The sequence below is a fragment of the Lycorma delicatula genome, chromosome 6, assembly GCF_047948215.1.
Source record: "Lycorma delicatula isolate Av1 chromosome 6, ASM4794821v1, whole genome shotgun sequence".
Classification (NCBI taxonomy): domain Eukaryota; kingdom Metazoa; phylum Arthropoda; class Insecta; order Hemiptera; family Fulgoridae; genus Lycorma; species Lycorma delicatula.
In genome coordinates, this window is record NC_134460.1 from 106,672,083 (window position 1) to 106,690,807 (window position 18,725).

An 18,725-nucleotide genomic window follows, 5' to 3' on the forward strand; every position below is an offset into this window, starting at 1 on the left:
AAAACTAAGAATAAACAGCAGGTGGTAGTTGTCAGGCACATAAAGAGGAATTCAGTGAACATTTAAGAAATGGCAGAAATTGATGCTAGCAAGTAAAACACCATTGTAAATAATGGAAATCTTTTTTTTTAGATTAAGTTTGGGAACTTTTTAAAAGCACTTAGTAAATCACCACATTTATAATTATCTGTATTAAATGTCTTAAATATTTATAAAGAATTGTTGAACAATTTGTATAATTTACTACTTAAAGAGTAGACTAAACCAAAAATGTAAAATCCAGTTTTGATGTTTTTATACATGAAAAATGATCTCTTTAGAAAACTACTTAAGACAGTACTGTGATTTTTCTCAATTTTTTGTTAGATCATTATTTAGCTACATGAGGTTACATCCCATACAAGAGAATATAATTTTGCAAAATATGTATCATTCAAAAAATGCAAACCTGTATTTGAACTGTTTAGATGAAAGACAGACACTTACCACACTACGTAAGAGGTTTTCAGAGAGACAAACATAATACATCAGTATTAGTGAAAGACTTATGGTAAAATAATTTTGCATTTATATACTTGAAAAAAAATGTACAGAATAAAGTATTAATTGCATCTTCAGGCTTTTATTTTATTGCAACCGCCAAGATATTTTTTGAGATGCAAGTAATGTTAATACACTTACATTTACTGGCTGCCAAATGGATGAAAATTTTTTGCAGGTTTATAATGGTGGAAATGGCTACTAACCAATCAAGTATATTCTTAAAAATACAAAATGCTGTAAAAAAAACTTCTCTCAGTAGAAATATACTTTTGAAGAATACTTTGATCCTAAATATCAATAGTATGTTGTTAGGTCTTACTTTAACAACTATTGAGATACTCTATATGATATAAATTGAACTTACAGTAACTTGCCCATTTGGAGTCTCTGGTTCTTCCCACTGGATAACCATTGTGCTTGAACTTAGTGGTCGTACTTGAACATTACGTGGTGCAGTTCCTGGTTCTGCAACACCAAAACAAAAAATTATTAAAAACAGAACAATAATTTTAGATTGTAACTGTAAATTTAAAAATCATTTGTTAAACTGGATCCATAGACATACTTATGTAAAAAAAATTAAACATTTATTTTTATATCATATAAATTTCAGGAAAATTTACCTTTTTAATTTCTGTAATCAATGAATTTTGTTTTGATAGTTTAGGAAACAAATAATATTTTTAAATAATTAGATTTACATGTGTGTGTATATACACACACACACACACACACACACACACACACACACACACACACACACACACACACACACACACACACACACACACACACACACACACACACACACACACACACACACACACACACAATTTTTTTTTCTTTTAATTCTAATAATTTATTAACATATTGACCACCATGTTAACATAATTTAATATTAAATGAAATGTAAACCACCAAAATACAGTAAATAGATAAATTAAAATTACCAAATTAAAAATGCCAAGAATCGATTTTCACAGGATACTGCATCTTCAGTTATTAAATTCTATAATTATATTAAAATATATTTATTTATAATTTTATTAATTTGTTGAAATTGTTTTCTTTTTTGAAAATTTTGAAATGTATTATGGATGAAAATGCAAATTCAGCTGTTCAGTACAGGAATGAATTGATTCTTGTAATTAATAAGGTAAGTTTAATAATAACATGCAGGATGATCAGCAAAAATTGCCCTTCATCTACAGCTTGTCAACATCTGGATCAAAGAAGAACAACCAGAACACTGATGACAGCCCTCATACATCCGCTACACAAAAAAGGGGATAAAACAGACCCTAACAATTATAGGGGAATCAAATTCCTAGGCACAACATACAAAATTCTTTGAAAAACAACTCAACAGGATTGGTTCACAACTTGAGAAAGAACTAGGAGAGTACCAAGGAGGTTTCAGAACCTGGAGGAGCTGTCCAGACCAGATCATGAGTCTCAAGCTAATAATGGATTACAAGAGGAAATAAAAGAGAGCCATGATGATAACATTTGTGTATTTCAAAAAAGCTATGATTGTATCCACAGAGAATCCCTACTAAAAATTCTACGGCACTTTGGACTACATACCAAATTAATAAACATGATAAAACTGACCCTCACAAACACTCAGTCTAAGATAAAATTCATAGACGAGTTCTCAGAACCATTTGAGATCAAAACAGGACACTGCCAAGGCGATGGGTTCTCACCACTATTATTCAACTGCACTCTAGAAATGGTAATGAGGGAATGGCTCAAAGAAGTCCCCAAAAATAAAAATAGGCTGAAAAATCAAAACAAAATGTATTGGTTTTGCTGATACTGCTAGCAAATAACATTGATGAAGCTAAATCACAGATACTAGAACTTCAATATATTGCAAATAAAGTTGACCTTAAAATATCATTCGAAATTACAGAAATTATGCCCCAGAAACCAACACGATTAAAAGAAGTAAACATAAACAGTAATAAAATCAAAATAGTAACCTAAATACCTCAGAGAAATAATAATAAACAACCTAAACGAAAAAATCTCAATCCAAATAAGAAACAAACTAGCTAAAGCTCAAAAATTAACCTGGTACACTAACAATAAAAAATGTCTATCAGTGAATCCTAAAATAAGACACTATAACACAGACAGAAAACCAGAAGTACCACTTTGTTTTTTCAGGTGAAAAAGCATTTCTGCTGCATAAGTGGCACTTCTGGTTTTCTGTCTGTGTTATAGTGTCTTATTAAGATAGACAGATTCCAGAAATCTGAAAGAATTGGAAGAACCTGCATCAATAAAAAGTACCAGAAAGACAGGCAGTGGTGGATTGTGCCCAACAAAGTCATGTACAAAGAGTTAGAACCCATCACTGATACCATGTGTGAGAGGAGACTAGAATTCTTTGACGTATGATGAGGATGGACTTCTGTATAGCAAACTCTCGACTCGAAAAACACCAAGACAGGGTGCAGATGGATCAGAGAAATAAAAGAGGATCTGAAGGAAATTGGTCTTATACCAGAAAACACAACAGTTAAGATAAAATTAAACAAGAAAATCAAGAACAAAAACACTCGCTTCACACTCAAAGAAAAAAAATTCACAATACAAACATTTTCAACACTAGAAAGGGCACAAAGATCGGAACATATTAAAAAGTACTGGGATGACAGCAAGGCCAAAACAGTTCCATCGAAGAGACTTGGATAATGGACTGACAAAAGTGATCCTTTGTGGTCATAAAAGATAATAATAATTTATATTTCATGGTAAGTATAATTATCAATTATAAACTAAAAATAAAGTTAACCATTGCATTCTTATTTGTTATATTTTTATCAGTCACAATAGTGGTATTTTTAATATAATTTTATATAATAAAAAAGTATCAAATGCTTACTAAAGAACTGCATCATTCTATTTTCTTAACAACCAAACAGAGCATTAAATAGGAAGAATTAATACTTTAGTTTACTAGACTATATCTACTTCAGATATTAAGACATCAGTACTATAATTTTCAGATCATTTAACAGATTTAATATAAGGAACATTCAATAATTAAATATTTAAACAATATGACATTTTTTCACTGTTCAATATAATCTCTAGCAGCTTAATACACTTATCTCATTTCTGAATTAGCATCCCAAGAAACCTTTGCATCTCAAAAACCTGTTATGATTTTTTCTGCTGATGGTTGGGTTCAGAATTTTTTTTTCTTGACAAACAAACTTGTGTGCTTCCACTCAGTCTTTTTGATTCCAGTTAATAATGTTAAATCCATGTTTCATCACAAGTTAGAATATGTGCAAAAAAAGCATCACCTTCTTCCTGATACAGTTGTTTCAGCTCTGTGCACATGATAAGTCTTGTCTCCTCAATAATCTGCCAACTCTTTTGGAGCCCATCTTGTGCTTGTTTTACAGTACTTGAGCTTGTCAGTGATAAAAATCAACCAATCAATAAATTGGCCATTTAGTGTAATGGTTGGCATGCTAGTTTCTCTTTGGCTGGTCTCAGAATTCCATAATCTTGACAAATGATCAGTTATTTTTCAGTTCATGATTAAAAAAAAATAAGAACTATATTGATAACTAATTACAAGGATGTAGCTGCTGACTAAATAATACATAAATAAAGAAAAAGTGCAAATTATTGCAACAATTCATTTACTGTATTTGAAAGCAAATTATTGTACACTTCTGTATAACGATTGATGACGCACTCAATATTCTTGTTTATTTCTAATGGACAAAAAAATGATGATACAGTGAAAGTTAAAGTATGATATGTAACCTTCTGTAGAGCTGGAGGTCAAGATCGCTTCTGATCAGAAGTCAGTAGCTGTTTGAGGTGCTGCAGATTTTTTTAATTTGAATCCCTACGTTAACTCTGTCTCAGAAATCAACATCTGGATCAGATTAACCATTAAACTGTAACTGGGTTAGAGCCTGATATATGACAAAAAGAGGGAAGTAAAAGAGTCAAGTGGTATTATACACCTATAAGTACACATGTAACAGCTACAAGACAAACTTGAATATCTTGATTTAAAGTAACGTTAATAAGAGCAATAATATTTTTTCATCAGAACTATTATTGTTCTTTCTATCTCTAAAAAAATGTTTAAGAAAATGCTAATTTATATATACATAAATAAAATCTAAATACAAAAACTATATTAAAATTTCATTAATGTAAAATAATTAAAGAAAGTAGTACTAACCACACTTTATAACATTAAAAGTTGACAAATAAATTAATAAAAATTAAAACATGCAATAAATATTATGGATAAATTACAATAAAATTTCATTACAAAAATAAAAAGTTACATTTCAAAAAGAAAAAAAATTAATGTAGCATATAATTAAATAATTGTAGAGGCTGAAGTTCAAAGAAAAAGAAAAACTGAAACATGAATGAAACAAAACAAATAAAAATAAATTAAAAAAAATTATGAAATGGAATAAATTGCTCGCACACAAAAACCTGTGATAAAAAATAAAATGCTAATTAACTACAAAAAAAAAATTATTAATTAAAGTAAAAAAGACAAGACACTTGATGAAAAACAAAAAAAAAAAATTAAAAACAAAGCCAAAAAAAGAACAAATCTATAATTTATTTCTTAATAATTACTCACTTGTGCCTCCAAAAGAAGAATCAGCTGTGAAAAAGAACAAAAACTCTTTGTAAAATTATTATTAATTAACAAATTAACAACTTCATCTCAGTACTACTTGGAATACATCAGAACATACAAAGTAAATGTATAAATGTTTTAATACATTTAGCAAGTACATAATAAAAATAATGATGTAGTGTACAGCAATAACTTTTATTAAAAATGTACTCGCTTCATTTCTAATAAAATAAAAAACACAAATACACCTTCATGCATGATCTATATATATATATGGGTCAATCCATTTAAAGTGACCCAAGGGTGATTGCTTAACCAATTAAAAAAAAACTGAAACTTACCCACTTATTTCCTACATGTTTCAGGACCTTAAAACTATCTTTTTTAAATTTTTTATTTAAGCAGTTTACATGTGGCAGACATTTAGTCAAGCAACCAGCTTATGTTTTTTTTTAGGACACTTCAAATGGTTTGACCCATATACATACACATACACAAACAAAATGATACCAGAACATTAAGTATCATTACATTAAGTATCAGTAACATTAAGTATGTAGTTTTTCATTTTTAAACATCTCAAAGCACTGTCAAATTTTTATTTGTTAAATATTAAATAAAAATAGTAAAATTAATAAACATAATTAAAATCTAAGGCTTTGTAAAAGCAAAGGCTTAGGGTTTGCTTAAGCCCAAATAGACTTTATAAGTTTATACTACTGAGGAAAAATATTAGTTCTTGAAATTTAAAAAAAGTACAATGTTTAAGTACGGAGTAACATTTCTGTAAAAATGTAAATAAAATAATTATCTTAAATCCTAACATAATTTCCTTAACATTAATGGTAGATGTTATATACAAAATCTAAATTTAAATAGTATTACAAGTTTCAAACCTTTCATTTTTGATATTAATTCACCACATGTTTAGAACATGTACATAGGGATATGTTAAATATTAATAGTATAAAAAAATTGAAGCCTGATCAGGTTTTGAACTCAGAATTTATTCTGTAGAACTTAATTCCTAATTCTAACTGATTTAGATTTTACTCTCTAAAACTAAAACTGTCGTTTTTTATCAGTTTTAAGTGTCTAGAGTAAAAAAATTTTAAAAGTATATTGTTTACTGTAGATTATATCCAAATGACATCAATCACAAATGCAAGAGAAGTGACAATGGTTAAGTAACAAGCAAGAGAGAAGAAATCAAGGTGGAGAGGATTTTTCTTTTTAAAACATTGTAGGAGCACAAATGTATTCAGAAAGAGCTCTCAGAAGCTTGTAATGTACAGTGAGTCTGATTTCTGAAGTCCTAGCAGCAATGCTTACCATTGCTACCAAGAACATAAAACTAGGTCTTATGTGGTAATACCAAGATTCGTAAATGCAATTATATCAAATACACAAATTTTGGTTTTCTTATTAAATTAATAATTTTATACAATTTACAGTAAGCAGCTATTCAACAAAGGAATCCTATTATAAATAAATCACACAAAACCCATAATCTAGTACTTTGGTCTACAACACTAATAATAGTTATTACTGGGATAAATGCCATTTATTAATATTTATAAATAACTTCTTTTTGCTGATTTACTAGTATGAATTTCCTCTCTCTCTCTCTCAATATTCATGTGTGACCTAATTCTGTAAAACAGTCATCACTAGATTGGAATGATATGTAAAATATATTTATAACAAAATAAGCTAAAATATCTTTGCTCTATAATTATCATTTAGGTTTGGTGATGATAAAGTGACAAGAGGAGCATACTGTTGATTGAAAATCTCTTATAAATATAATTTTAATGCTACTTTATGAACTATCATTTAAAAAAAGGTTTAATGCTACAGAATAAAACTGTTTGATACATGATAGGGATAAAGTAATGTGAAACTTGCACACAATGTTAAAAAGATCTACAATTAATAATTTTTCTTTCATTATTTATTTATAAGGTAATAATCAATTACAGATAGCCAGATTTTAAATGAAATTTAAACTACTCTTAACTATGAAGCAAGAAATTAATCAAACAGGTTTGTGCAAATCCACAGAACTATAATATATGAATGTAAGTTATTTTATTTAGCATTAAAGTTCATGAAGAAATTATTGTACCACAAAGTGATAAAAAAATATTTTTTTAAGGATCTTATAAAAATGTATTTTCTTTTTTTTTAAATTCCTTTTTATTTTCAATACTAAATAGTTTAGGTAGTAATAGTTTTAGGATTACATTTAGGTTAAAATTTTGACTCTCATACTCAGTTCTGACTCAACCATTGAAAACCATTGCTGACACAATACTGACAATTCATATCAAAACCTAACATGACTTTAGTTTAACAGTTTGGGCAATGTTAGTAAAAATTTTGTTTTAACAAGTTTGACAGTTCCATTCACGAACTATTGTAGAACAAATTTTTTATGAATATACATACATATATATGTGCACAAAAAGAATTCTGAGATGCCAAAAAGGCATAGATAAATAGCTAAAATGGTGTTACAATGCATCAATATTTAACATTTTCAAGATTACACAAATTTTTCTGAAGTACAAAGAAAGTAAACAAATTACATATCTTTCCTCAGTTACAAGTTGAAAATTAATAAATAATTTACTTAGAAATAATTAGCCTAAAAAATCTAGATACATAAATGAATACAAATTTAATTATATAATTTCACTATTTTATCATGTAAAGAATTAACAGCATATTACATTAAACATTCAGTGCAATTTTTTTTCTGATGTGATAAAACAAACATATAAAACCTGTAATAAACAACTAACTACAACATCAGCAGCAGTGTACAACATAAACACACAGTTAATATACATGAATACTTTAAAATAAACAAAACAGAAATTAATTTAAGCTCTTGACTTATAAATTATTACAAGGCATTAAAAGTAATTTATAGGCAATTTAAGAAGATAATACGCAAATAACATAAATGGTTAAATTGTTACTTAAGTACACTATATTTACTACAGCATATACTGCAAGAGTAAATATGATTCTGTAAACTGTGAAAGAATAACAAAAAGCAAATTAAATATAAATAATACACAGTATGTAATTTACTAAGAGCTTCAATGTAACTATATGTAGAAGCCATTACAAAGTAACTGACTACATAGTTATTGTGTGTATACTTACTCTGTGCAAAATCACAACAAAAACAGTGAAAAAACAAACATATACTGTGGATGGATTTGATGATATAGGTAAAATATGATAAAATTTAAACTTAAAATTCTGTTATTTTCTATCTTTGATATTTTCTACCGTATCAAAAAGAACATAAAAAATCTACAGCATTCAATTTAGAGAATTAAAGTGATCCCTAAACTTTTTGAAACATTGGTATTCAAACAAAAAAATTAAACAATACATGACACCAATATTGTGCATCGTAAAGATACAATTTTCCTTCATTTCAAAGATCTGAAGTATCATCTGGTAAGTATGGCGCATCACACACTACATATCAGCAGAGGATTACCTTTATTTTGTTAAGTAATTTACATTTTCAATTCACACTTATTAGTTTTTCATAACTAAATTTCTTTAACACTATTTATTAATTTAGGTAGTGTTATTTTAATCGTATAGTAGATCATCTTGAGGGCTATTAAAATTTCAGATAAGCAATTTTCTTTTTGGTAATAGGTAACAGACTGTGTAGAAACAAATTCAACAAAAGGAAAACATGCTGAGGGCAGTCTATAAATATTAATTTTGCTTTTAAGAAATAGCAAAAATGCACTGCGAAATGTATTGGACATAAGAGTAATTTCAGAATAGTAGACAACGCACAAGTATTTATAAGAACTATAAAAAAAAACAAAATAATTTAACATGTATTATAGCTATAAACCATTATACACTTAGACTCTGCATTATTGTCTTACTTTAATATTGTTATATATTGCTTTTAAATTCATAAACACACTACATTTTAGGGTACATCAAATCCAGATTTAAGATAAAAAATTAATTAATATCAAATAAAGTATAATTTTTCTATAAAAATTATCAGTTGCAAAAAAGGAAGATACATTCATGTAGATACACGTTTTTGGCAGATACATAAAAATTAAGTTCTTTTATTATATTTTTTTAGCATAAACGATATTTAAAATGATATTTTATTTAAAATGTAACATCAATAAATAGAATTAACCAGAAAATGTTAACAATTTATAAAAAATAAAATTGTAAAACTAGACATGAATTTCAATTGTTAAGCAATCAATACATCAATAGATTTTTACCTAATGTAAAAATAGATACAAAAAAAAGAAATGTAAAAGAAACAATACATAAGAAAAAAATAAATACTTATGAAATACTATAAAAAAAAAGAATCATTTATTAATCACGTATTAATAAAAAATACATATTTATTTTACAACTGCAGGCTAACCAAAACCATTACAGTTACTTATGAAAAATGGTTTTCTAGTGAATGAAAATTTCCATGCCTTACTCATATATATAAGAGTTACAAATATGGAAACCCCTCAACAACTTTAAAACCGTTCCAGATAGAATTCAGTAACTTTCAAGATAAAGTATCAATCAACTACTTTACCTTTCAACAAGAAATTTTCAACCCCTTCTTGTGGGATGGCCCTGGGGTTGTAACTCAAATATTTCAAATGGTAACACCCTTTGTGTGATATATATAATTTTAAAGGTCTCTTTAAGAAGTGAAAATGACATAAATAAAAAGTTGGTACGATGTCTGCACCCAAAATGGTGGCAGGATAAAGTTTGGAATTTGAAAATTACTAAATTTAAGTTCAAATAAAAAAATTAAATGAAAAGAAATTAAAGTGAATTAAATTAAAATTTATTCTAATTTAATTTAAATTAAAATTTATTCTAATTTAATTAAAATTTATTTTAAAACTTAGATTTAAATTTTTAAAAATAAAGAAAAAATATTTTTTAACACAAAAAATTGTTTTTGTTCCGATTTAATGAGTAAATAAATAAAACTCTTGTCACCTAATCATGCTGGTTAGCTGATCATTGATAGTCTCTTACCATTGTTTGCAAAAACTAAGCTTACTTTATTGTTGTGTAATATCGCATTTAGAGTGTTTCATTACTACACTGTTAGTTATGAGAATTCATTGTGATCGTTTGGCTAACTGATTTTGTTTACTTTTACCGCATTTGTAAGCCACTTCTGTTATTATGTCTTTTTTACTTTTTTTGTAATTGTTTTTACTGAATCAAGTTTTTCTGTGCTTCCTGCTAACATTACTATCAACATGTCACTTAGTGAACAGGAGAGTCACACCTTTAATGATAAGCGGTTATGGTGATAAAGTTAAGTTGTATAATGAAGTTTGTGAATTGTTCAATGCAACATTTAATAATCGTAACCCTATTTTGAAAGCTACAGTGTAAAAAACCAAAGCCAAAGAAGTCAAATAGAATGGTCAGAGAGATCACCTGACTTATCACCGTTGGATTACTTTATATGGGGCCATTTAAAAAGTATTGTTTATCATAATAAGCCCAAGATAACGATGATTTACAAAATAGAATTTGAGAAACGGCACAAAATATCACTAGGGAATTACTGAATAATGCAGTATTATCCTTTCACAACTGACTGGTTCACTGTCAAATAACAGAAGAGGGCATTCGAACATTTATTAAAACGAAATATAAGTAAATAAGCAAACGTTATGTTTAATAAATAATTTTCTTTTTTAAATAAATTTATTCGATAATATCCATTTAATCAAATTTTTACAAATTTATTTATTTGTGATAAGAGTTCCTTTAATTATCAATGAAATTTTTTTCAAAATTCAAACTTTATCCTGCCACCACTTTGGGTAGAGTCACCATATCAATTTGTTATTTGTACCATTTTCTTTCTGTCTTAAAGAGACTTTTAAAATGTTACATCACACAAAGTGTGAAACCATTTAAAATATTTGAGTTACAAACCCTGGGCCAGTCCCCCAAGAAGGGGTTGACATTTTGTTTTTTGTAAAAAGGTAAAGTAGCTGACCTGTACCTTATCTACAGTATTCTATTTGCAACAGTTTTAACATTGTTGAGCTATCGTGGTTTTGCCCACACTTTATGGTTACTTACATTTCCTGTCACAATCAATTTTTACTTCCTTGTATAAAGTAAAGGAAGTTTTGTGATCATGAAAAATTTCGGTTTTCAGATTTTAACGGAAATAACCAATCTGACCACTCTTGGAATCATTTTGACTAGTTTCGGCATGACATCTGTATGTACGTACATACATATGTGTGTATGTATCTCGCATAACTCAAAAACGATTAGCCGTAGGATGTTGAAATTTTGGATTTATGACTGCTGTAACATCTAGTTGTGCACCTCTCCTCTTGACTGCAATCGACTGGACCAAAAGTGTCCAAAAAAGCCCAAAATCAAAAAAAAATTGGATTTTGGACTTTTTCTTAACTGCAGTAATAAGCCCTCATTGAGAACTTTCAACAATATATCATAAGTGGTACTTATTTTCATTGGTTCCAGAGTTATAGCCAAATAAAATTTTAATTAATGAATTATTTGTTCTTACAAGGGGAAGGCACATCAGTTTGAATCCAACTTCATCTCCTTTTTTTTATTTATTAATTATTAACCTCTGATTGTAAAAACAAATTTACAATAAATAATAATTCAATAAGAACAATAAAAAAAAGAAAATTTGAAAAAATATCAGAAGTTATCAATGAAATAAAATTTTACGTACTTTTCATTTAAAAAAAATTTGTATATGTAATTTAATAGGCATACAAGGAAGTTGTGTGGTGTCCATATCAGATTTTTTTATTTTACGTTTTTTAATCAAGTAACCAGAGGCAAATGCAGCCAGTCATGTCACACACACACAGAAACAGTGGCTGTGTTGGTTGAGCCACTGTACTGTACACCATTGCATCCCTTAAAAAATTAAAATTAAAAAAACACAAAAATAGTTTTTAGATATTTATCTGAAGAGACGGGGAAATGCAAGTAACTTTATGGCACGAATGAAGCCATGATGGGGATGCTAGTATATATATATATATATATATATATATATATATATACTCAAATTGTAAGGTTTTAAAAATATTAATTTTTTATATTTTAGATTCCATTAATATAAACTACCTAGTGCAGAATATTTAGGTAAGACATAACCATATAATTAATTTAGCATGAGAGTACTTTTGCAGGATCCCGTATCCCAATCATGATTTATTAATTTCACATTAAATAACGACATTAAAAATATTTAACAATTAACAAAATATTATGCTACTATGTTGCAAGGTTTATTTTAATAACATAGTATTTTGTTAATTTTTTAATACCTTTATTTAATGTGTAATTAATAAAATGAATTCAATCATTACTGAGGATGCGGGATCCTGCGAAAGTACTATCATGATAAATTAATTAAATGATTAAGTCTTATCTCAACATTCTATACGAGGTGGTTTATATTAATAGAATTTAAAATATAATTTAACAGTACAGAGGAATAATATGAATCTTAAAAATACTATTTCAATAAAATAATTTTTTTAATGTTAAGTATTTATTTTTAATTAATTTTTTTAGTGTTTACTTATGTTTACATTTGCTAACTCCCCAATAACCTACTGATGAGTATTTAATAATAGAAATGTGCATTTAGTTTTAAAATTTAAAAAAAAAAACAGTTTTAAGGTATTTTTCTAGTTCATTTTATTTATACAGCACTTTATATCTACAAACAGAAAAATTGATTTCTCTCTAAAAGAAATTCTCCTTGCAATACAAAAGTGTGTTCAGAATTTGAATTCTGTATCCAGTATTATTTATTTATTAATTCAAGAAGCAATTACAAGCTGATGCTCAATTATAGTAACTATAGGTTGTTGTAAAATAAAATTTATAGCACATGAAAATGCCTTACCATTATTCAACAATAGAACCTTCTGGGGAAAAGCCTGAGACATTACCACTCTGCCACAGAGAGTCAGCAAAGCTAGTCTCTATAGCAAATTATTTTTAGCTAGTTGACAATTTATTCTGTGTTAATTAGCAGTCTGCTGTTCTAAGTACCGTTGTGTACTTAGCACATCTGTTCTACAAATGGTATATATTATTTTAATTTTAAATTAATTTTTCATACAACTTAGTACAAAAAAAAAACAAAGTAAACCAGGAAAATATTTAATAAAACAAAAATTAGTCGTTTAAATGGTCCCATTACCAAAATAGGGAAAATCTTTTTTCCTTAATAAAAAAAAAAAAAAAAATTGTTTTATGGATTTGACACTGATACGAAAAGACTAATTTATAATAAAAAAAAAATAGTAATTCCAAGAAAAAAATTACTGGTAATTGAGAATATTTTATTGTTTAAAAAAATAAATCTATATGTGTTGAAGACAACTATGGTTATTAGCCACTAATTAATCTCAACTTCATGTACTGAAACTGTAACCAATGTTGTTTAAGGATAGTGATCTATTAAATGATCATGGGTTTGAATCCTGGTCAGGTGTACAATTTTTATATGCTACAAAAAATTACATTTCATATTCCTACGCACAAGCTTCAACTTTCTGTAGTGAATTTCATCAAGCAAAAAAAAAAAAGAAACAGACTTTGGTATTTTTATTTTATATCACACCCCTTTTCAATCACCATAATGTTAATCCATGAGATGCTTGCAAAGTGTCAGGTTGTAAAGGATGAAATTTACCATTTTACTCAGAATCTACTAATTAGAATAGTTGTAGTTAATATAACATATTTTTTTTAATTAGAATATATTACCTAGAGTATATTTATTATACATAACTTCATTTGAACTGTTACTTTAAGTTGTGGAAACAAAATTTTTCTAAATATTATGTATACTCTTTAATTATGCTGATTTTCACATTTAACATTTTTAATTTTATAAATTAATAAAATTATTACTTTTTTCTAACATGTACTTGCAATGTGTTCAAGTGGTGAACAATAAGCAACCCTTCCCCATGGGCCAATGAGATGAAGATGAGATGTAAATGAAGTATAGTCTTGTAAAATTCAGGCTTATCATTCCTGAGACATGTGGTTAATTAAACTACCAAAGTACACTGGTATCCACTGTTCAGTAATCAAATCTGTATAAAAGCAATTACATTTTACTAGGATTTGATCCTCAGAACCTTCAACTGAAAAATCAGCTGTTAAAAAACTGATTTGCGATAATGAGTTGACCACTACACCAGCCAGCTATAATTTACTTTATAATTATGTATGTATATGTTTGCTGTAGATTCATAATTAATCACATGAATACAAATAAATAAACAAAAAAATCAGATCCAGCCACAATATAAAACTAAATACTTTGTAATAATATATAACAGCATAATACAACAAAATCTAACAAATGTGTTTGCAGAATGATTAAAACTTTATATACAAAAGTGTGCAAGTTGTAAACATAAAATAAACAAACATAGTTAACTTAATATACCTATACAAAGTAAAAATAAAACATAATAATGTTAATAATGCACATAAATTTGAAATGTGTTCATGAATATAATGTATTCAACAGATATAACAACTACAGCTGAAGCAGAATCAACAACAGATACATATAGTGTAGAGCAAATGATGATCTGCATATTGTCAAAAAAGCAGACAACACAGCAACTATGTTTACTGAGTGCTTGTCATATATGAACGAGAGATTCAATCTACTTGAGGCAGCTGAGATAGAAAACGAGGAAGTAAAGAAGATAAGAAAAACCTGTCACCTGAATTCAGAAAACTTTATATCTTTCATTAGAAAAATAAGTAAACGACATGATGATCATACACATGACAGTTTATATAAGTATATGTACATGCACACAGTAGCCTACTTGTTCTCTTTTTTAATTAGTCTGCTACAGGTATATCAATTTTACAATTTTAACTACAACTTCTTCATTTATATGATATTAGAATTCCATTAAAAATAAAGTTCTGTATTTATAAAATATTAAAAATAAATCAGTTCCTTATCCAGAAACAGATGTAAAAAAGTACAGATGTAGTGAACAATTTATTCATTATATCAAGGTAAAAAGATTTAAAAAATTTGTTTGTATATATGTTCCTTTAAAGTGATAGTGTAGTTTTAAACTACAATAACTTAGAAAAAAAATGATGGTAACAAGCACCAAAATAAAGAGAAACATTTTAAAGTTTGACCTTATAGTCCATTAAGTTAAATACATTTTTCATAAGTCACTCTGTGTATACCAATGCAATAATTGAGTTCTGTTATATTCAGTAGAGAACATCATAATTGACAATTTTAATAATTTCATAATCCACTATTTTAAGTGCCAAATGTGAAAAATAGATATACATATATGTTTTTATTTGTAAAAACTCAGAAGTAAAGTCTGAAGGACCAAGATCAAGGGAGTGTAAGGTTCCACTTCTTCCTCTCCAATGCTGGAGAAATGAGATCATGAACAAAGTTAATATAGCGTGGGATGAACCGTCCTTTAAAAGATGACATTATTGTTTTCTGTTTGATAAAATGAAAACAGTTCTAACATATCCAAATAGTTACGAGATATCATGGTAGGAACCACACAAAAACATGTTTGATTACTCAAGAGCGCACAAGTCTCACCCAAGAGCATACTAAACGTTTATTTATAGGGAACTACCGTTCCCGGTAACCGTTTATGTTCAAGTAAACTAGCATTGGGGCAGGGAACAAGAAAAGTGTTTTGTAGCAGAAATCACTCTACCTAAAAAACTTTTGTCATTTTTTTCACACTGACAACAATGACAAAAAATTCATACATGTTTCAGTACTGTTTGGTTTTAACTTGTACAATAACTGCAGTTTTTACTTTATGAGATAAGGCACTCTTTTTAACACCTTATAATCAGGTGTTCTTGTTAGCACAAATCCACAAACATATTTAAGCACAAATTTTCTTGAATTACAAAAAGACTTTTCTTTAGTTTTTTCAATGTTTTCACTACTGAAACATGACTAATTGATATCTACTTGGAGATCAAGATGCTCATGTTAATTTCATGTGTGCAAATCACCCCTTGTGCAAATGTTTTTTTCATCAAACACTTCATTAGACGTTGCAAATTTAAAAAATATTCTCTTCAATGTACTGTTTTTCAAAGTTAGTAGTTTAAAATGACAACATGACTTTAAGAAAGTGCTGAATATTTAAATGCAGCACTTGTGTTATATATATATATATATATATATATATATTTTTTTTTTTTCTTACTCTAGCTGCTTTTGTTGGCATACCAACATTATCATAGTTTAATGTTTTATTGAAAAAAAAAACATCTTTATAACTATCAGTTCATCTTTATACCTATTTTTAAAGGAAATTTATGATTTTTATTTAAATAATGTGTAATTGATTGAATCTATGAAAATTGTATCACCATGTGCCTTTTTATATTGCACATATTTGATAATTAATGGATAATTAGTTTATCCTGTATAGCTCAAATTAAATTCAAGACATTTCATTAATTTATTTATTCCACTATATTAAAAAAACTGTTTTTTTTATTATTAGTAAGGCAAATATTTATAATACTTTTATAATGTATACATATCTTTTATAATGTATACTACTACTTTTATAATGTATACATATAATGTATACATATTTTGTAATGTATACATATGTATATGTATATGCATGTCAGCAATAAACAATTACTAAATAGATAAATATTAAAAGTCAATCTGCAAACACATTAAATTCATAAATATTAAAACAGAAATGACCATACAAATCACAATTATAGTATTGTAACAAATAAATCAATCTGACAACACATGTTAATAAAATGAAATTAAGAGGTGCATATGTGCGCTTAAAATTCAACTCAAATAATACAAACTGTGTATGTGAGAGGCAGTGCAACCTACATTTAATTCAATTTCTGCTTTACAATAAAATGAATCACAAAACAATTTTTTTGTTATTAAAAAACTTACTTAATTATTATTATCAAGATCATCATCATCATCATCATCATCATTACATTCCAGGTGTCATTTTAAAATGACGCATGGAAACAACAGAAATATCATGAATTCTTAAAATAGAAATAAATCTATTAGTAATGAAAATAAAACATAAATAAATAAATAGTAAAATTAAAAGAAAGTTAGAAATCCAAGTAAAATTTTAGAAAAGTAGACTTTCAAAAAATAAAACAAATAACACACGAAAATTATCAAAATGTATTGTTGTGTTGCACTCTGAGGAACTGCTTTTAATCCAGGATTAAGATCAGTTACTCATAGAAGGAAAGATAATTAAATAATTATAAATTAACTGGTTAACAAGAGGCCTTAACTAAACATTAACAAAACACAATAAATTAATTATGTTCACTTTCAACATCCCATAGAAAAGGTACGGCTACAGAAGAACAACTTTCACAAATATGAGGTATTTTTGATTATGATAAGTATATGATGTTAAAGAAACCCTTCAGTTATTCTACTTAACAATAATGATAAAATGTTCACAATAAATTGAATCAATGAACAAGATAATTTAAATTTGGGGAGGTGAGTAAAAGTAAATATTAGTAAAACAAATGCTTGTCAGAAGTAGAAATTATTAATATTTTAGTGTTTATCTAGAAATAATTACTAACTGGTACTGTAGTCTTTAAATGGTTTTACTAAATGAAAGGAGATCTTATTATTAACTACTCTTTTTCTTATTCTACTCCTGTGAGTGTCATCTCATAATGCAGATTGACTATCTTAATGGCAAACCTAATTTTTGAGACAGCTGTTCCAAATAAATGTATGGGAAATAGTAAAATGATTTATGTAGATTTTATAACCATGAAATTTGTCTTTTCTAAGCACACTGAATAATTTCCCTTAAAAAATTAATTGCAGGATAATGCAATTAATTTTTATACACTGCCCATCATAATGCAGCCAAAGTACTCAATATTTTGGCTCTTTATTGTCAGAATCGATTGGTTTTTTATTTAACCAGCTTAATACTTCATTGAATCTGTTAAGTCTTCAATAAATACTAATAAATTCAAAAAATAATTTCTAACGTGTGAAATATGGAGATGTCCAATCACGTTTGAAAATCATTTGTCAGTAGAGGAACATTTTCTAAAAAAGGATGTATGTTATTTTGCAAAAAAAAAATTATATATGCACTTCCTGTAAGGCAATCATAAAATATAGTAAATGGTCCAATCATTTTTCATCAGTAACATCACATTAAATATTAATATGAAACCTATGTAAAAATTAGTTTCTTCTGAGCCATGTGTTTGTTTAGAACTCTATATTGATGATTGTTTAATGAATCACAACTACTGATGATTATAATTATTAACGAATTATTAACTTCATTTCTTTAAAAAATTGATTCAAATTATACAACAGAACTTACACTATGATGGATGTCTTGAAGCCAGTGAAAAAATTTAACTATGA

At 27.2% G+C, this 18,725-nt stretch overlaps 1 protein-coding gene across 6 annotated transcripts in view; it reads right to left on the reverse strand.

Annotated features, from left to right (window-relative positions):
- The window catches only part of Lar (tyrosine-protein phosphatase Lar), a 1,154,003-nt gene that overhangs the window by 94,817 nt on the left and 1,040,461 nt on the right, over positions 1-18,725 (reverse strand). For 4 of the 6 annotated variants that reach the window (XM_075368292.1, XM_075368289.1, XM_075368290.1 and 1 more), the window contains 2 exons: positions 5,189-5,212; positions 908-1,008 (listed from right to left, as the gene is read on the reverse strand). In XM_075368292.1, coding sequence (XP_075224407.1) covers positions 908-1,008; positions 5,189-5,212 — 125 coding nt within the window. The remainder of the gene's footprint in view (positions 1-907; positions 1,009-5,188; positions 5,213-18,725) is intronic. The other 2 variants (XM_075368293.1, XM_075368291.1) reach the window with 1 other exon arrangement.